This window comes from Pieris napi, chromosome 23 (assembly GCF_905475465.1).
Source record: "Pieris napi chromosome 23, ilPieNapi1.2, whole genome shotgun sequence".
NCBI lineage: Eukaryota > Metazoa > Arthropoda > Insecta > Lepidoptera > Pieridae > Pieris > Pieris napi.
In genome coordinates this window covers 3094873-3116430 of record NC_062256.1, presented here as the reverse complement: position 1 = coordinate 3116430, position 21558 = coordinate 3094873, and the positions used below count along the sequence as shown (strand labels likewise).

The following is a 21558-nucleotide window of genomic DNA, read 5'->3' as shown; positions in this document are numbered from 1 at the left end:
CACTTTGTTGCTTTAATTCTTTTAATGTAAGATCAGTCTCACGTCAGTTAGTAGGTATTATTAATGTTAGGGATACGATGTGGACAGGTACAGAAGAAATTTAAAGGAAGATAGAGAAGGAGCTAAGCGAATAGGGACTGGAAGTGAATTTCATAGCCTAACTGCATAGATCTTAAAGGACTCGCCAAGAAAGGAGAAGTTATAACACGGAATTTCAAGGATATAGTTTTTGGAAGAGCTTACCAATAGTTATGGGATCCCAAAAATTTTAAATCATTTTTGAGATAGGAAGGAGTTTATGTTATGGAATTTATGTTTGTTTAAAGCATGTAATGAAAGCCTCTTAATCTTGCTTATCTTCTACTATATAAAAATAAGTCGGGTTTTCCTTCCTGACGCTATAACTCCAGAACGCACGAACCGATTTCCACGGTTTTGCATTCGTTGGAAAGGTCTCGGGCTCCGTGATGTTTATAGCAAAGAAAATTCAAAATTTCAACAGAAAAGCGGGATCACCAAACGAAATATTACATAAGACGAAGCCATCTGGTGGCGAAACGGAGTTCGCCGGGTTTGCTAGTATGGTCTAAATATTTAAGAATACTGGCGTATTTGGTTGGCTGGTTACGTTGTGCGTGATTGCTATTATCTTTTAATAAGGAACCATTTATTATTTCTGTACATATGTAATACAGTGGGTATTTGAGCCCAGCAACAGAACTATATCATCTGGGGCCCGTGGCAAATTTGTGGCAAATAAAGTCTAAATTCCCCACAACATAAATATCAAGATTTCCCCTTCACCTAAAGAAAATTGTTTTGGACACTTGCCAACCTACCCTCACATACGGCTGCCAAACGTGGACATACAACACAAAAATAAAAACCAAACTAGTAACATGCCAGAAAGCAATGGAAAGAAGCGTACTAAAATAAGAAAAATAAAAAACGTTTTGATGTTGCGATGAGAGCCCATCCAGGCCAGCTGAAACTGGTTTATAAGAACTATTAATATTATTTATTTCTAATGACGCTGTAACCCTCAAGTTTCTATATCTCTTTTATTATATTTTTATAGGCCAAGAGGCATTTGTGTCTAACAGATGGCGCCACTTGATGCTAGACAAGCCGCACATGCAAAGAAAAATGTCTTCTATGCAAATTGTCAGAAATGACAAGCGCGCCAATTTCAAAGCTGCGTTGACTCATTAGCGCATAGAGAACAATTGCGCGGCGCATATAACAGCATCAAACCGATCATAATTTACTCAGAACTCGGACGTCATATGACATTTGCAAAATGCTAAAAGTGTATGTGTTTTTGTGCATCTCAAAAGTTGTATTAGCACAAAACCTTGGTGCTTTTCAAGAAGTCTTCGCTTGGAAACAAGTTACATATGACATAAATGGAATACAGTGTAAGTAATCTTAGCGGTTTATTGTTAAGAATTATACATTAATTTATAATTAGTGATCAGTTAAGTTCTTTGATCTGTTCGTGAGGAATAAAAGTTTTTTTAATTACATCTCATCATTGATAATTCTTTATCTTAACATTTCGTAGTGAAAAGCATTTTATAGCGAATTAATAAGTTGATTTAAAAAAAATATTATTAAAGTGATTCTGTTTGTATTTATTTAAACATATGTGCGTGAGTTTTAATCAAATAAACGTTGTTTTTCTTTTTTTAAATAAATTACAAAGAACTAAACTAATTGTGGTCATCGCTCCAGAAATTATTATATACTAGCTGTGCTCTGTGGTTTCACATGTAAATCGGTCGTACAGTTCCTATAACCTTCCTCAATAAATAATTTTCTCAAAATATAGAATCTCTAAGAATGCTACTACCTCTATCTCCTCGAGATTTAGAAAATTTTATTTATTGTCTTTCATACATTCCTGTACTAACATTAAAACAAAGTATCAAATTTTTGTGTAATTGGAACGTCTCGTTCGTTTTGGCGTTTTTGTATTTAAAAAAATGTTCTAACAAGAATATACATATATGTATTGTATTAACAATATCGTATCTTACATAAAAAAAACAAAATATGTTTATTATGGAATATAAGATCCTGTATCACTTATTTCACATCATTCAACCCAAGCAACCATAAATACACAAATACGTATACAAGGTAATAATTGCAATGACCTTCGGCATTGCAATCAATAGATACACTGTTATTATTGATACGTCTTTGAACTTATAATCAGTACAAACTAGATGTATATAATCCCTCATAAATACATGTAATCCCGGCGTTTAATAGGTACGCTTTACACTTCTACGCTGTACGTATCACATTTATTTACAAAAAACACCGCGAAGTGATTTTCTAAGAAGACTTATTGTTGACAATGTATTTCCGAATAATTTAATTAATAGACCAGTGCAGATATCCTTTAAAATAAATAAAAAGTGAAAAAAATTACAGTAGGATGAAACCCATTAGAAAAGCAGGGGAATATGATCAAAATGAAAGGAAAAATAAATTACGGTCGATCTGAGGTCGGGAAGGGGTAGGGGGGGGGAGTTTTAAGGGTAAAAAACGGTTTATCTCGATTTCCGGCAAAACTACAAGTCCTACCGAAGAAAGTTAAATGGCAAAGTTGTAGGTAATAAAAAGATCTAAAACTTTTGTATTCACACATTTTTCACATAACGTCAAAATTTATGTGAAAAATTCAAAAAACCAAGTTTTTGGTTTTTTATTTTTATCTTTAACAAAAATATTTTTTTTTTAACGAAATTTGGTGAAAACTTACCTTTCTATGTCCCAAATACACTGTAATTTATTTGATTAAAAATATTTATTTGTTCACCTTATTTTGAATTAATATCGAAAAAAACACCCTAATTTTCAATCGAAAATTCTGACGTCAAAATTTCAGCTTTTTTCAAAAAGTTGGTGTGCTTTCAGTTCGTTGAAATCTCTACTTTCCTATGGTAAAAATATATATATATATTACCATAGTAAATCTTCTCAGAAAACGCAAAAAATCGTATGCAGTAACGCCCAGACCTGTCATCCCCTTCCCTACTTCTCGGCAGCGTTCCCCCTTTGAATGGCTAGACTAATTCTTTGTCCGAGGTAGCTGCCAGATCTTCGGTCTACTGTGATGTCGACAAATATATATGTATGTTGACTTGAATCTCGTTAAACGTAAATTATACAATAAAGCTTTTTATAAATTTGACGATTATTTAAATGATCCTAATCCTTGGGATTGATTTGCTCCAGTTCAAATATTTATGGCTTCTCTGCCTATCAAATTATTTATATGACTCAAAAGTTGGCGATTAAAACTAGTGGCGGAGAGTTTCTTGCCCACTCTACGCCCTTGACTTGCGAACTGGTAGAAAATGTAAATTTAGAATCAATTTAACTTTTTTTTTCTGTTGACGTTCATAAGTGTACTTGATTACCTATATTAATATAGATATTTTAAGTTTGAGTTTGAATACGTCTTTCAATTTGCTACCCACGTATGGTAATCAAACAAACCTGATGATAATAAAATTGTAGTTACGACTCTGTCCACTATATCCAAAATAAAATCATACCACTAGAAGCTAAAAGATCTAAGTAACGTATTGCGTGAGGTGGAGGGGGAACAGCCGTCATTTTGTTTTTTTTCTTTTGACTCGGAGAAGCTACGATGTTAGTTTAAGTTTTAATCATTAGCTGTCAAAATCTATCGATTTTAATCCGTAACATAAACGTATTCAGTATTCACATACAACACAGGGCCGCGTCCATGACACAGCCCTATTGTTTATAGCCTTATATACAATGTATAAACCATTTATATAAGTCTTTACTTTGACGACCGCGGTAAACCGCAAGCAGAGCTACGAATATAGTTTGTTTGCGATAACATTGTGTGGGTTGTATAAACATTTGTATTAAATACTAGCAATGACCCGCTTTTTACTCGCGTAGATACCGACCTCGTGGTAGTGGAAAGTCTACTAAAAGTAAAAAATTCAAAAATCATTTATTTATATACTTAAATGTGTACTTATTTATACCTTTAAATTTTAATTAAATGGCATTCTGGTTCTTCTCCTGAATTGTCTGTTCGAATCTCGGACAGACAATTCAAATGGACTTTCTGATCTTCTATTAAACAAATATTGAAGGTCAACTTGTATGTACGTAAATTAAATATAGATTTCATAGTAAACTTAGGCGGATGTTTACGAATTAGGACAATATTTGGTTTGTTTAAGGTCAGACAGAACACGATTGTGCAACAAGATTAGCCAGTCGGTGATTTACCGCGGCGATAAAAAATTCAAGATACACACATCTCACACAAACACAATCACACACACGCATACAGTATTTTATTTTAAAGTCAGACATTTTTTCATTTTCATTTTTTATTCATATAAAAATCATTAATTGTTTTGTATTATATTGTTCATTTATATAGACAAATGAAGGAATGAAATCCCTAATGTTTTTGATGATACAGGAAGCTAACGAGCTAGATTAACGCCCGAACCCAATAATTAATCCACAATCTTAGATTGAAAGCAATCTGAGATCCGACCGTGACAGTCGATCGATCTCCTATCTTCATCCCAATAACCAACGAAGACAATCCATTTTTGGCGACGGATAAAATGCTCTTTGTCGTTCCATTTTACCGAGTTTTTACTCATATTTGATAATCAATGTAAACCAAATAAAACCGTACAAATAACATTAAAATATACATGTGTATGTTTAAAACATAACAAACAGCTTTTTTAATTATTGAAATCGAGCTTTCGTCAACTGTCATTTTCAGACAAAGGTTACACAGACACCGAGACGACCTCTAATGGATAGCTTGTTTGGACAGATGGCTATTACAATCCGTCGATTGGTTATGGCACACTTTTTACAACATTTGGATTAACATTACTATCTCAGATGGTGGATTATAAATTGAGATAGGTTATTGGGTTCGGGCGTAAGTTACGCAATACATGGACACCTGCGACACAAAGTTTGCGTTGCCGGCTCTTAAATGTTACGCTAAATACCTGGAATGGCTGGTTGCAAGGTGGTGCGCTGCAAGTGTCTAAAAAAGCGCAAGACGTCAAGGTGGAACGAATGAGGCATACGGAATGTATATGTTTAAGGCTATATTACACCGGGGCAACACTATGCGACATTGTGGTTTGCCACAATATGGCCGCATGCTACAAAATTAAAAATGTCGCACATTTTGGCAAGAACCGTGCGGCATGGCAACACTTTGCGTCATGTGGCAGACTGTCGCAGCTTGTAGTCGAGCACAATGGATTCCATGCGACATTTTTGGGGCGTCGAAACAGTTTGTAGCTTGTTTTTGTATGTATTTGTTTTGGAAAGAATTATCGGTCATGAAGTGGTGTAACGAAAAATATTTAGACTTAAAAAAAGTAAAAAGTCCTCAAAATCTTGACATTCTGGTAAAGTTTTTAAATAAGACACCATCGTTTGCCTTCATTTTTGTTAGTAAACTAGTCCGTGGGCCATTCTGAAGTAATCTTCTTTTCCACCAACGTCTCTTCTTCCGTTGTTTAGCTGCATGACTTAGTAGTGCTAAATAAGCTGCTGCTAAAGTTGCTTGATCAACCATATTCTATGGTGTATCCAATCAATCAATCAAGTAAATAGACCAGTCACACTCCACAAACAGCACAATGCTTGGGAAATTATCCAGGCACGATATTTCCTCGGCATAAAACAGGCTGCCGTATGCCACATATGCCGCAATACTTTCTATATGTAGCATGTCACAAGGTGCCGCATGCCGCAATGTGTAGCATGCGGCAATGTCGCACGTTGTTGCCTCTGCGTAAACCAGCCTTTATATCATTAATAATACAACAATATTTATAATAAACATGAATTATATGTTTATTAGTAATCATAAAAATCAAATATACAGTATTTACAATTTTCGACAAGAAGAAGGGGGAGGGGGGGATAAATTACAGTTAATCTGCTTAAGTAATACTTGAACGGCCCCGGAAAATTTTTGATATAATTGTTCATTACAGTATTACAAGATCGATACGGCGATGTTGAAAATGAGCGTATGAAAAGAGAGACAGACAGACTCGTTTTCTCCACCGCGGAGGAGCAGAACTCGAATCAAGGTAAGTTCAGCCCTCAGCAGCACCAACCACGAGCTACTTTAGACGCCTAGACAAGACAAACTATATAATAGGTCCAAATTTTAATAATATTCTTATTTCTTACAAGGGTCAAGAACATCTTTCGAGAGCAAAAAATATTTAATATCGATTTCATATTATAAAAACAATGTCTCAAATCTTACATTTATATAAGTATATATATATATTTATATAGTACTAGCAAACTCGGCGAACTCCGTTTCGCCACCAGATGACTTCGTTTTATGTAACATTTCGTTTCGTGATCCCGCTTTTCTGTTGAAATTTTTCCTGAATTTTCTTTGCTATAAACCTCACGGAGTCAGAGAACTTTCCAACGAATGCAAAACCGTGGAAATCGGTTCGTGCGTTCTGGAGTTATAGCGTCAGGAAGGAAAACCCGACTTATTTTTATATAGTAGATAAATGTAAGATAAAATAAGGTATAACGAACAAAAAAGCGGCGAACAAATTTAATGACTTAACGATTGACATTGATTTGTTCGCTGAGAGTGTGAGGACAGCAACCAAATTCTGTTTTTTTCTTTTTTCTTTTACACTAAAAATATTTGGCATGTTTACCTTCTTGTTTTATGAAAAAAAACTATATGTGAAGATTTGTAATTGGCCCACATTGTTATATATAATAAATATATTTATGTATTATGCTGTGAATCTTCTGAATAAATAAATAAGTCTGTTTTAACAAATTAGTATTTTTAATTCGACAATTTTTAAGAGGAAAATTCAGGTAATTCTGAACTCGACTCTCATCCCTATTGGTTCGATAGGCTGTGTCAATGTACTTTCTATGTGGGCATTTGGTGTTTGTACGGTGAAGGAAAACATCGTGAGAAGATCGGCATGTTTAGACCCAACGATGGTTTGAACATTTTATACAGAGGTCACACACACTGTCGATTTTTGTGTGTGATGTCGGTTGTTCAGCAAATGTTAACTGCCCTGCGATTCTGTAACTCACTTTTCGAACTCACACAGCGGTTTTCGCATCGGCGGTCGCTCTCAAATCAGTCGTGAAGCAGTCATTTTATGATTTGGCATGCTGAAAAGGTGGGAGCTTGTAGTTTATTGTTTATCAGAATGCCAAATCATAAAATGACTGCTTCACGACTGATTTGAGAGCGACCGCCGATGCAAAAACCGCTATGTGAGTTCGAAAAGTGAGTTACAGAATCGCAGGGCTGTACTCAACAAAAATCTGACCTCGTTTTTTGCCGCGCACCATTACTATGACCAGCTGCCCAACAATGTATTTCCGAACCAAGTACACTTAAGGTCCTTCAAGAAAAGAACATACCATAATTAAAAGGTCGGCAATGCACTTGCGACCCTTCTGGCAATGTGAGTGTACATGTGCGGTATCATTTAACATCAGATGAGCCTTCTGCCTGTTTGCCCTATAAAAACAAATGAGTCGCACGGTTAAGTAACTAGACCAAAACATTTTTTTATAAAAATGATAGTTCTGTGTATATGTATTTTTATCTCTTGTTTAAGGACCCGTGACAACTCCGCCTGATACAAATGGTAAGCAATTAAATTCGTCTTATTTATTTTATTTAAAAAAAAAGCTTGATCATACTCGCGCAACATTGCTACATATAGGAAAAAAATGGTTTAAAGTGACAAGCACTTATATGCAAACATAATAACACTTCAAAACTTAAGGAAGATTTATTTCAATAGCTAGTTTATCAGAATGCTTAATCTGGATATCGGTGAGTTTTGGCCAAACGCGTTCTTCTGAAACCCCCCCCCCCCCTTCTGATGATGGGATGCCTCCCGTATATCATATATTGAAAATGGGAATCAAATAAGCGTAAAGGGCACCCATAAAAGGGAGTTACTGCAGCTGACGGATACCCTCGTTAGTGGACGCTTTACCTTCATTTGAGAAACTCTTTTAAATACTTGGAGGTCGTATCTCCTTAAGAAGACCTCCAGCTCCAATTGAATTTGACATATCTGAAGTCCCTAAACAGAAACTTGATTGATTCAGACTGTGATGGCCTATAATGTTAATTTTTATTACAGCTGACGCGACAAAATTCTTCATACAATACAACAATGTGCCCATGGGCGCCGAGAAAGTCGGACATCGATTATTCGTGGCATTCCCTCGACGTAGATATGGTATAGTAACATTATTTTTTAAAGATTGTATGTTAGTAATTACTGGACCATTGTTAGCAAATAGACGCTTTAAACTTAATATTTTCTGTAGTGGACGTATATTAAAAAGATCTTATTAGTACTATCTGAAAGAATTATCATAAAAAAAGCAAAATTTTTTAACCAAAACTTTGCCCAGCCCAGTTTATATTATTATAATAATTATCTAGCTGCCCCGTCGAACTTCGTTTCGTCTTAATATGATTTTTTACTTACCCTAACTTTTAGTAGCTACATACCATGTCACATGTGGAACATTTTGCTATGCTACCCCATACATAATTTTCGCTTTTCCGGAATACAAACCTGAGTACTAAATAAAACATTTTTTTTTATATTTTCCAATTTTTCTCTTCTAACTTGAAACGATAAGTAAATAATATAAATGAGTTTTATTTGTTGTTGTTTATGTTGAGTTTTAATATAGAAAAAACAACCAGTGACGCTACAGCCTTTTTGATCTGGATCTGGGGATCTGTTTTTCAGGCTATTTTTAGAAATATCTAAAATAACAAAGTCTATAATACAATTTCCTATATGTACATAGGGACTAACTCTCGGGGGTCTGCAAATACAACATACCGATCTTGGATTAAAGACTCCCGTTTTCGCAAAAATTTTCAATGATGGTAGCGAAACAAAAATCTTTTCTCTTTACAATATTGGTTTATTGGTATCTAATTCCATTATTGAGATTCCCCTTTTTTTAACGGTACTCTGCTAAAACCTCAAAGAACATTGAATGGAAAACGAAGGAAGAACAATTAAAGAAAACAGAAAAGAAGAATGACAAAAATAACGATTACAAAGCGAGGATATCCCAGCATTATTATGTAGATTGTAAAGAATTTAACCAGCTTTAACATATTTACATCTATTGTCTTTACGTATTAATTACAGGAATACCAACCACCTTGAACTACATAGATTTGAACGATCAAAATGGCCGATCACCAGCCCTGAAACCCTATCCGAACATATATAAAGGCAGATCTCTTATATCTGTTTATCGGACACGAGCAGATACATGCGGAAGGCTGTGGATGGTAGATACTGGGTTACTGGAGTTACCGGGTAAGTTGAACGGCCTTTGTGTACGTCTATACTCTATGCCATATGACCCAATATCTCTTGGTGTACCTGGTGTACTTGTTTGTACAAAAAAAAATATTTTAGTTAGAAAAAGTAAGTTGGCTTAAAAGTTACGAATCACAAAATATAGGTAGGTCAAGCCTGGATAAGAGAGAGTTCAAGGCAGCACATTCTCATTCTTGCTTTTAGAGGTTTCTCACTAATCCGAGATTCTCGCTAATGTACATGGGTAGCGTTTCTCTCTTATAGAGGTACGCAGAAATAACGAGTCACACAAAAAAATAAATCAGAGGCGCTACAACCTCTTTAGCTCTTGGCCTCAGAATTCTGAATCTGTTTCATGCTCATTTTTACGTCATCTAATAGGCAAGTAGGTGATCAGCCTCCAGTGCCTGACACACGCCGTCGACTTTTTGGGTCTAAGACATGTCGGTTTCCTCACGATGTTTTCCTTCACCGTTCGAGCGATTGTTAAATGCGCACATAGAAAGAAAGTCCAGTGCACAGCCGGGGATCGAACCTACGATCTCAGGTATGAGAAGCGCACGCTGAAGCCACTAGGCCTCTGCTCGAAACAGTACAAACAACAAGTCACATAGTCACAGTATATATTTTATTTGATTTAGAACTTATTTATACTTAAAAGAATCCGTCAATTTCGTTTGGGTTCTGGTTTTGTATTTTGAATGTTTTTCTCTAACTCATAAATTTTGTCGAATATATGTATGTATTTTTATTGTAGCTATAGTTCCTCCTAAATAATATAAATAAGTAAAGCTCGACTCTTCTGTTTCTCGCTAATAGAGGTTTTGGGAGCTTAAAATGACGGGTCCCGGCTATTACTCTCACTTATAGAGTTTTCTTACTTACCCAGGTTTGACTGTATTTATATTTTCAGAAGAACAAATTTGTATTATACGGTGACGATTTCAAATAATGAAAATATGGGCACGTTTTTTTTATATTCTGCTGCTTAAATTTTCTCGCGGTTATAACGGGACCATTTTGCGTCCCACAGTTCATTTTGTCACGGGACGTCTTGTCACGTTAGTCATACATGTCTCGCCTAAAAATGAATGGTTAAGTTTAAAACTCATGAGCCACTTTGAACTCTAGTTAGTTCTAAGGAGTTGTTAGGACCTGAAGCTGAGTTTCATCATCGGACATTGAGGCAAAATACGAAATTCCACCCGTTTCATCTCGACGTCCGTCGTTCCACAACTAAGTGTTTTTTAAGGCAGTTTTGCCGCGCATCTCCAGTATGTGGAACCAGCTACCAATTGAAGTATTTCCAAACCAATACGATAGGGTCCTTCCTGCCAGCAATACAATCACGACACTTCTGGCAGTGTGAGTGTCCATGGGCGGCGGTATCACTTAACATCACGTGAGCTTTCTGTCCGTTTGCCCCTGTTCTATAAAATAATCTATACATTATTTCCGAGGCAGTAGATACACTTATCGAATTCCCACAATACCATGTGCATTAGATCAAGATCCTCCTATTTTGAAGTCGGTTTAAAACCGCTTAGGCATTTTTCAGTTGTAGCTAATCGTCGACAGTTGCAGCCGCCAGCCATAGTTGTATACGACCTGAAGACGGACCAGGAGATCTTTAGGTATACCTTCAAGGAATCGGATATCCCTTCAGCAAGTACTCCTACAGGTAAGCACAAACGAATGTTATTTATTAATAACTATTCTATTACTAATAGACATGATATCGCGGACATTTTTGTAGATATTAATGTCTCCTTGTACAGGAGTAGTACGCTCTCCGCTATTTTCAATAGTAATATTATCACTTTGGATTATTAAAGTTTTGATACAGATACCGGAAAACATCTTGAACAAATGTCCCTGCCTGCGCAGAAGCGATTTTTAGGTATAACTGGGAGGGAGGCGACGGGGAGTGGTGCGCGGCGGCGGGAGAGTGATGTGGCGTTCGCGGTAAATCAGTAGACGTTTGTGTGTCAGATGCGCATACTTTCCCCCGCTCCCTTGTTTAATGCTCAAGAAGTTTGCCGGTATCTGTACATGTGTATTCTTTTTTTTAGATTTTTGAGTAACTATGTCAGGGTTTCCAGTATTTAGATAAAAACAATACATAACAATGTTGTTGTTGTGAATGTCAACAATAAATAGTGAAAATTAACTGTAATATAACACTTTTGTTGGAGGGGTATTTTTATAAGTGTATCTTTTAAATGAACTCTATTCTAGGCCTTGCATCAATAACAGTGGATATAACAAACAACTGCGCAGACGCATTCGCTTATATCCCGGATTTGACAACGAATGGTATCATTGTGTATTCGCTAAGAGACAATGATAGCTGGCGAATCACCCATAACTACTTCAATTTCAACCCATTGTCTGAAAATTTGAGGGTTTCTGGTGAGTATTTTATATATAAAGTTAGGCTAACATAGAAAAAAATCTTTTTTGATAGAATTTGATTTGATTTTTCAATATGGTTGCCTCCGAGAGCAATACAAATATCCATACCATTTTATAGTACGATTTGTTTTTAGCCTCAAAATAGGCTTTTGTATGAACAAACAAAATTTCCTTCACTCACAATACTACACTAAATTAAGTATCGACACAAATATATGTACACACATGTATGTGATACGAAGTTCACTGGGTCATCTAGTTACATATAATATGCTTACGAGTACATCATTAAAACTGAAACTGAAGACAAAATTACTTTTTCCGTCAGGCGAATACTTCCAATGGAGCGACGGCATATTCAGCATCGCCCTATCACCAGCCGTCTCTGGATGCAGAACAGCATATTTCCACCCTCTCATCAGCACACAAGAGTTCTCTATTTCCACCTGCCTGTTGAAGAATAGAACAGCGAGCAGCGATCGTTACTTCTTCGATAAGTTAACTGTAAGTTCAAACAGGAATTTCTCATCCAAATCATTTCAATGTCTGTGTGTGAATGGATGAAACGCAATAATAATATTAGCGTCACAAAGATGTGCAGTGTTTTTGTCGAAGAAAAGGGAGAGAGCTATCGAGACCGATTGAGAGAGAGAGTAAGGCAGATCGAGAAAAAATACACGTTATTGGTTGATGTATTCGTTTTTTTTTTTTTAAGACAATTCACACCAATTGACCGAGTCCCATGCTAAGCTGGTGAAGTTTGTGTTATGAGTACTAGGCAACGGATATACATACATATTATAGAAGACATCAAAGTCTATATAAGACATATAAATACATATTTAAACACCCAAGACCTAAGCACAAAAACAAATGATCATCACATCGATGTTCGTCTCAGCCGGGGATCGAACCCAGGACCCATGGATTCGCAGTCAGGGGTACTAACCACTAGACCAATGAGTCGTCTAGTTTTGTTTAGTAGTTACATATTAGAAATTTAGATGGCAATTCTGTTGCATAACGTCTTGTGCAGTAAACGCAGATTTTGACGTGATAACGTCTTTAAAATCGTTTTAGTCGGGTGACATGTTCAGAAACTTGTGTCACACCAAAACCTCACGAGCGCGATCGCAGGTATAACGAGAGAGAGACGGACCGATCTCCCGTCTCATCTCGAGCGCTGCCAGTCATTCCGTGAATGTATGAAGAAAAATGTATATCATAGTCGAATAAGTAAACTTGTCATTTTACACCCGAAATTTATCATCAAAAGTGTGAATAAAACGATAGATGTAATTTAAAATTTGAAAAAATTGTTATCTTCATTAATTCCTTACTTCCCAAAAACTTATATCACCAATAAGACGTTATCACGTAAACATCTCGATCGTAAACCTACTTTACAAACAACCAATATTTTTTATTTATTTATATTCTCATTAGCACGTATACAGTGTGTAAACAGTGTGAATATAGATATAGGTACAAAATACAAATACATGGAGAGATCATCTATTGGGGCATTTAGCTTAGTAATAATTAATTTACAAAGAAGTTTCACTTCTGACATGTGTACTTTGTACGCACGCACTTTTTATTATAATTTTTTTTTAGAGGGCGGTGGTCTTTGGTCGTTGCTCGGCGACCAACCGTGATGATGTTTTAGAATGTGTTTTTTCCACATTTGTTTTGTAAACGCATTGACAATTAGCAAAGACACAAATTCTAAGGCCAAAGTTTTTTTAATTGATACTATTTTGTGTCTTAGTACTTAGGCGAGCGAGGATCTAACAGTCAATCCACAATGCATGACTACCATGAACCCTCGAGAGTACTGTTCTTCGCTGACATAGGAAGGGACGCCATCTCGTGTTGGAATACGGAAAGAAAGTTGGAACCGCAAAATGTTGCTATTTTGGCGCAGGATAACGAAAGAATGAGTTATCCCTCTGGTAAGATTTTACTATTTCCTTAGTGAGATGTTCCCTATTTTTTGTATAAGATTTTGGAGCATTTAATTATTTATATATGTATCTCGTATTATTTCGCCCCATAAAGTGTTGTTTTGTAACACCTGTTTTAAAGAAATCGAAAACGTGTTAGTGACAAGGGACAACACATAGGTTTATTTTATTTTTATGTAATTCTATGTTGAACAAGACATAAAAACTGTAGTCAAATCCATTCTCTATAAGATTACTTACAGATACCGGCAAACATCTTGGTCTAAGATCCCGATATACAACGACCTTCACCGAGATGCTTATTTAATGAAACGTATTTTATATTTAATTTAATATGTCAATAAATATAATCCATATGGGTTGCCTAGCAAATGTCAGTCCAGAGTATGTTTTATTAATATTAAAAAAAAATATTTTTTAAAACATTTCACCGGTATGATTATTAGATAAATTCTATACCAATCGAAAGTATGAAGCCCATAGAATATGCAAACGTTAGGTTGTTTTTAATCAATTAATTATTTATGTGTATATTTTTTATGTGACACTAAAGTATATATACATCTTTAGTAAAAAAGAAGGTTATAGTGATACATATATAATACTACCCTGATTAAAAATATTGATTGAAAAAAATTAAAAAAATTTACTACATGCAAATTATAAAAAAAAAATTTTTTTTTAATATTAATAAAACATACTCTGGACTGAAATTTGCTAGGCAACCCATATGGATTATATTTATTGACATATTAAATTAAATATAAAATACGTTTCATTAAATAAGCATCTCGGTGAAGGTCGTTGTATATCGGGATCTTATACTATCTTGAACATTAAACAAGGGAAAGTTTGCGCAGCGCGGGACACAAATGTCAACAGATTTACCAATCACGCGATCGACACGTCTCTCGCCCACCCTCCCAGTGATACCTAAAAATCGCTCCTTTTTTTCCAATTTGTTCAAGATGTTTGCCGGTATCTGTAGTATCTATTATTGAGATTCTTTATCTGTGATTTATATGTATACTTTTTAGATTTGCATGTCACAGACAACGAAGTTTGGGTGATAGCGAATAAACTACCAAGATTTGGCTACACCTCACTAGATACAAATGAATATAACTTCTTTATTTACAAGTAAGTATTGCGTAGTAGTGTTATCGCATTGACTCTGATATTCTTATTATACCATCCTAAACTCATTTGACTAAAAGTTTTAAATTCATCTTAATTGTGTTAAATATGTTGTAAACGGGTTAACAGAATATCAAGATGTACTCAAGTTCTAGTTTAGCGTTTTTTAGTCTGCAGGCTCTAAAAAAACTGATACATTACGTTTTATGTATATTCAATTTCTGAAATAATTCGTTTTACTATAAAAACAATAACAGAAAAATGTGTATATTAATTTAAATAAAATTAAACAAAACAGTGGCGCGAAAACTGATGTGTCAAATAACAATCAAAGAATCGAGCCATCTTTCATAGTGAATTGTCATTTCTCATCAAACTACAAAATAACATTCAATTAACGTTAAAAAAAATTTCAGAGCCAATGTAAGGGACCTTTTATTGGGTACTGTTTGTGAATAAACAGTTTTTGGACTCCTACGCCTACGCAGATGGAAACGCATTAAAATTGGTCTCGCTGTTTTAGTAAAAGAAATATTTTGTATATTTGTAATATGAAAATTAAACGCTATACATTCAGTGGTTTTTTATTACAATGAATACCAAGATACTTTCTTTGGTACTAGCCTTTTTTTCAACAAGTAATTAAGTAATTTTAATACATAACATTTTATTTAATAATATTAACACAATGTTTTTAATAGTCTATGGTTGTTTACATAGTTTATTTTTCATTGTCAGCTTTAGAAAATTTATATTGCTTTATAACATTCTTCAATAGTTAAAGATAGGAATGTGACATTCTGCATAAAAAATCGATTTTTTCCTAATTTTTGAATTAATTTCAAAATAAACACCCTAAATATTTTATTTTTCATGGTATTTTTAAATTAAAAATAAACAATAGAAATTATAAACACAAATTAACGTTAAAGAATAATCAAAAACGAAATTAACTTAATCTCGTTTTGATAGATTTTAGGTGAAATTTGATAAATGAGTGTATGCTTTTTCAGTAGAACATTGCAGTATTTTTGCTGTCTTTTTAAATGTATGTTATCTTGTGCTGCTGAATAAATCAATTTTACTTTTAAATTATAGTGTTCCATTCAAACTTGAGTTTTTGTAAAATTAACTGGTTTTATCATCCTTTCGATGTTTTACAAAAAAACATCAATGCATCGAGTATATCAATACATCTTCAAAGAGTCGTATTCAATGTATCGCATTGTAAACATCGATGTATATCGAATATCCCTAATAGTTCGAGGTCCGGGTTATAAAAGACCAGACATAATGTCGGGAGGTGGCAGATGAAAAATCGACTATGATTGATTTTCAATTATAAAAATAATCGATTATTTTGTTTATTAAAAAAATTGATTTTAATCGATTTTTTTAATAATCGATTATTTTTACACATCCCTAGTTAAAGATTTCTAGCAACTCAAACTAATTGTATGAAACAAGTGTAACATTGTATTAGTAGTCTTTACCCAATCATATTAAAAATATAGTTTCAGTTCTCATATACAAGCCTCTCTTTCCATTCCTTAATTTGAATTCAATACTGAGATATCACTAAATGGAATAATTAATTAAAGATGTTAAAATTGTTAATAAAGCGTTTATTTACCATATATAATACACTTCTACTTGATTAAAACATGTTTAGTTATCACAATTTAAGTTAAGAAACTAGTCATGTCTTGACTGACTTATAATACTTAAATATTAGTTATATCAACTATGTTTAATAATAACATAATAGCTAGTTGTCAGTAAATGATTGTACAGTGTAACATTGTCGTGTTAGTGCTAGCACTTTGAGTCTTGAATTGGGGTCACTCGCCCAATCATAGTGTCTAGACTTGGCTATTACAAGCTTAGGTATCATCCATCGCATTTGCTCCATTTTCGCAACTACACTTTGAAGTTTCCTGTAATAAACATTTATTAGTATGAAAATAGTCCTGTAACCCATCAACAGTAACGAAGTACTCAGCAAGTGGAATTTTGCACCTAACTTACCATGTTAATGCTTAGCTACTAAAGTAACACTTTTCTTATATATACAAATAATTCTCTGATTAATATAGTTAGAGAAGTTTACTTAACATATACTAATAATTTTTAAGAAACAAATTACAATGATTCTACTTAGAATAAATTATATCCTACAATTACAATACTATAATAATTTAACTTGTAGGTCAAGTAGTCAACATTTTTGGGAAGAAACCAAAGCCAAATCAACTTATAATATCATCACATACTTTGTAATGAATGTTACCAATAATAATTCATTAAATATACCTATACAATGGTCCTTCGCTCTGTTCCTTATTCTGTGTTATCCTTTGACTACTCTTTAGTTTTGCCCTTACTGTGTCCCATTCTTTTCGCATCTGCAATAATGTGCTATGCTCCTCTTTTAATGTGTTATACAAATGCTGTAGTTTCAATTCCTTATCAGAAAATTCAGCAGCTATTGCAAGGATGTTTCTAAAGTAAAAGAATATTATATACATAAAAATTCAGTGTTAGAGCTAAAGATGTAATACTTATATATTATATTATATACCCAATATTCAAACATGACACTCAAGTTTGAGTAAAAAAATGTATATGGATTCTCTTTTAACTTACTTCTTTCTTTCTATTAATTCAGGTTCAAGAGCCTCATCTGGTGTTGCTAGAAGCTCCTTCACCGCATTACTTTGAGTGACATTCTTCACAAGTTGCTGTTCAATAAGTTTAAAGGTCACAGTTTTAGTGTAGTCGTTGATGACTCCTTCAGCATTTATTTCAGTTTCATTCACTTGTGGAGGCACTGGAATTATAGGCACAATTAAACGAAACTTCTTTATCGATATAAATATCTAATACTCGTGTAAACCAAAGACGTGTGTAATAAGACACTTTTACGCAGTGAGAGAAACTTTGAGAACTTTGTCTTTAATTTGGATGTTACAAACTTACCCGATACCGTCTTTGCTTGTAACAAGCGCAATTTTGAAGTAAGAAAGGATAGGTTTTCCTGTTTCTTCGTAACGACGTCTTCGAAAGGCACATTAACTTGAGCACAAAATAAATTATCAGCTTGGGCTTTAAGTTCCCGGCCTAAGTTTAAGCTTGCCTCGCATAAAGCTTCAAATCCTTCCATATTAGCGTTTTACTTTGTTTGCATTCTTTGTATACTGATTCACCTTTAAGTCATATAAAACAGCTATTAAAGTAATGAAAGTGAACATCCAGAAATGGAATAACAATAATTTTAGCTATGTAAGTAATAAATATCGAAACCAAAAACTTCGACAACAATAAATAATTTAAAAAATCAACGGAAGTCGGAACATAAGACTCAAATCAACAGACTATCATGATTCATGATTGAAAAATGCGTATTGTCGTTGTCAGTTGTCACGTGTTCTGCTACAAAACTTTAATCGGATGACAGTGACGGTCACGAATTCATCTGTGGTCTCATATTCATTATAATTTATAGTGCCAAGATGGATCCAATATCAAGGAATTGTTCAAAAATTCGAGTTGCTACATGCCCATTCATACAATAAGCATTGAACTTTATGCATAAAATTAAAAATAGTAGGTTTCGGCGGCCTTCTTTGGGACGCTGCTCCAGCGTATTAAAGTATATAAAATATGCCACGGATATACAACCAGATCGTAATTTCAATTTTGCAATGTTGTTGTCAGTCCTATTACTGTATCTCTTGGGAATACTACTTAGAGCGATCTCGGGAGCCAAAGGTTTAAGGCTATGTTCACATGTAACGCGCGTTAACGCGCGTCAACGCGCGATCAAATTTGAAGAGCGTTCAGATGATGAGCGCTAACGCGCGTTGCGAGAGTACTCGTCAGTCTAGTTCGGTAGAACATAGAAAATGGACGTGGAAGAGGCTATTATTTTGTGGTTATATTATAAAGCAAAATATAGAAAAAGAAAACGTACACATTGGGTTCATCCAATTTTGAAAAAAAAATACAAATTATATTATATTTTTTATACAAATTTGCTATATTCCAACTTGCTGGCCTTTTTTCTACTTCATCGATTAGTAAGTCGATGTCAATAATCTTCAATTTCACTCATTTTAAATGCGAGAACAAAATATAATTACGAAAATTAACAAAATTACATGCGATCGCGATGAAAGCGCGCGCTCATCTGAACAGCAAACGGACATTACATTAATATCAAAGCGCGCGTCAACGCGCGATCACCTGCGTCTAGAGACTTTTTCTCTGAGCGCCGCGTTGACGCGCGTTAACGCGCGCTCATGTGAACAGTTGTATGAAAATACCACAATGTCTAGTCGCGCGATTTGAAAACGCGCGTCAAGTTTTTGCCATCTGAACGTAACCTAAATGGGATTACATTTATTTTGAGTTTTACAATGTGCATTGTCATCCCCGGGGCATCCGTGTTAATTAAAAGCATAAAACTTATCGCGTTAATTATAACAAAAAATATAGACAGTTAGTAGTAGTTTAATCTTGTATTAATGAATAAAATCCCTTTATATCTAGAGAAGAGGCAGACATTCCAAAAGATCCATTAAAATCATCAACTTCAGAGATATTGTGAGAGCCTGTGATGTATTTTGGGTCGTCATAATTATTTTTTTCATACTCAATATCGTAAACCCTTAATGAATGACTAGATATATTATTAATATCTGGGTCCTTTTTAGGTTTAAAAATTTTTGCTACAGAGTGAGCTTCTTTCTCGACTTTTAATTTTTCCTTTCGGATTTTACGATTTGCTATCTTTTTATGTGAAAATATATCACGACTGAAAATGCATTCATCATTAAGATTGCTTTCATTTTGTTCGAAATGTATTGTTTTTTTTCCCTGGCACTTTCTTTTATATTTCGCCATGTTTCGTAAGGCCTGAAATAAGTTTTGCGGCTCCTCATATGTCATGAAATCCATCTTTAGTTCTTCTTTTATCGTGTTCAATAGTTCATTTTTCTTAGATTGCTGAGTCTGTGGTTTCTTCTTTATGACAAGACTTTTCGATTTCGGAAGTGGTTGAGAGTATACGAATGAACGAGAGTGAAGGCAACGTTTTGGCGATTTCCTTTTAGCTTTAGGCTTTTGGTTCGTGTAAACCGGTTCATATATCTTATCTTCCTGTATTTGAAACTTCAGATCATGATCGTGATCGTGACATTCCTCCTTTTCAGGTGTATCGATGTTAAAATTCAATTTTTTGGCCACTGTTTCTTCAATCTCCAAAATTGAGTCTTTGGATTTCGCCTGTTCAGTTTCTACATTATATACATCGAATGTGGTTTCAAGTAAATCAACAAAGAAGTTGTATATTTTCTTATCATCTTTTGGTGTGTCTGCGACTAATGTCGAAGGATCGTCTGGATTGGTAAGAGGAGTTTCAGATCGTCCTTCTAGTATTTCCTTGGCTAAACCCTCGGCTACACCACTATAAATATTATTTTCCAATAGCTCTCTTATAGGGTTAGTTGACTCACTTATTTGAAAGTTTTCGGAGAAATTGGATGGAGTGTGTATAATATCTTTTTTTGATTGTAAAACAACAAATTTATCATTGAATGAAATATAGCTATCACCATTTAATATTTTTGACTTGTACTTCGGTTTCTTCGTTTTAATTGTTGTTTCAATATATTCATCGCTGTATGCTTCTGATTCTTGATTTCTTCTTTTCTGTATCTTGCTAGTTTTCTTCCTGGCTCTAATCTGTTCGCTATCTGGATATTGTGTACCAGTGGTTGATTTAGACAATATATTAAGAACGGATGTAAGGAACTTCTTTTGGCCTGGCCGTGGTCGTGGTGGGGGTTTCTTCTTGGTTTCGGCATCATTATTTTCTAGAAAACAAAATTTTAAGTTTACATTACTTTGTTATAATGTTTTTTTTATTGAACAGGGGGCAAACGGGCAAGAGGCTCATCTAATTTTAAGTGATACCGCCACCTGGTGGATATGGTCACTCTCAATGCCAGAGAGCTCGCGAGTGCGTTGCCGGCCTTATACGCTCTTTTCTGCAAGGACCCTAAGTCGAATTGGTTCGGAAATACTTCAGTGGGCAGCTAGATCCACATAGTTGTGCGCGCCAAAATCTGCCTTAAAAAACGCTCAGTTGTGGAACGACGGACGTCGAGGTGATACGGATGAAATTTCGTAGTCTGCCTTGATGTCCGATGATGAAACTCAGCTGCAGGTATTAACCCGATTCGAACCATGTAGATTTTATATTTATTCAAAGGTACACTAGCTTTACTAGTGTACCAACTATTTTATAGATTTTGATGGGATTACCTTTCTCATTAAAACTTACCATAAATATCTATAAGTTTATCATCTTTGTTTTCAACATATACGCCACGTTTTTTCATACATAATGGTTGAAATTCTGCATCACTTTTAGTGAACTTCTGTTTTTCTCGCTTATTTGAAACCCCACCGTTTGATGACTTAGATTTAACCACGGTCGTTATTGTATCCATGGTTAAGTGATTGTAATTTTTTTGGGAATTTTAATTTTTAAGACTTCATTACTTGCAGATTTGGATGGTTTTTGACAGCTGGTTTCG

At 34.5% G+C, this 21558-nt stretch overlaps 3 protein-coding genes across 3 annotated transcripts; 1 reads left to right on the top strand and 2 right to left on the bottom strand.

Moving 5' to 3' along the window:
• Window positions 1–1234: 1234 nt before the first annotated feature.
• On the top strand, window positions 1235–15532 carry LOC125061311 (L-dopachrome tautomerase yellow-f2-like). The gene is made up of 11 exons (XM_047666694.1): window positions 1235–1418; window positions 6051–6149; window positions 7686–7715; window positions 8223–8321; window positions 9261–9434; window positions 10996–11118; window positions 11676–11849; window positions 12181–12356; window positions 13624–13807; window positions 14857–14959; window positions 15373–15532. Exons 1-11 carry the CDS (start codon window positions 1301–1303, stop codon window positions 15413–15415), a joined length of 1323 nt encoding a protein of 440 aa, XP_047522650.1. The 5' UTR covers window positions 1235–1300; the 3' UTR covers window positions 15416–15532.
• A 1034-nt stretch (window positions 15533–16566) lies between these two features.
• Window positions 16567–18321, bottom strand: LOC125061320. Its single transcript, XM_047666703.1, has 4 exons — window positions 17936–18321; window positions 17603–17786; window positions 17270–17458; window positions 16567–16893 (listed from the first exon to the last, which is right to left on the bottom strand). Exons 1-4 carry the CDS (start codon window positions 18117–18119, stop codon window positions 16725–16727), a joined length of 726 nt encoding a protein of 241 aa, XP_047522659.1. The 5' UTR covers window positions 18120–18321; the 3' UTR covers window positions 16567–16724.
• Window positions 18322–19452: 1131 nt separating this feature from the next.
• LOC125061636 (transcriptional regulator ATRX homolog) lies at window positions 19453–21551 on the bottom strand. The gene is made up of 2 exons (XM_047667151.1): window positions 21303–21551; window positions 19453–20832 (listed from the first exon to the last, which is right to left on the bottom strand). The coding sequence occupies exons 1-2, from the start codon at window positions 21469–21471 to the stop codon at window positions 19469–19471; spliced, it is 1533 nt and encodes a 510-aa protein (XP_047523107.1). The 5' UTR covers window positions 21472–21551; the 3' UTR covers window positions 19453–19468.
• Between the last annotated feature and the right edge of the window lie 7 nt (window positions 21552–21558).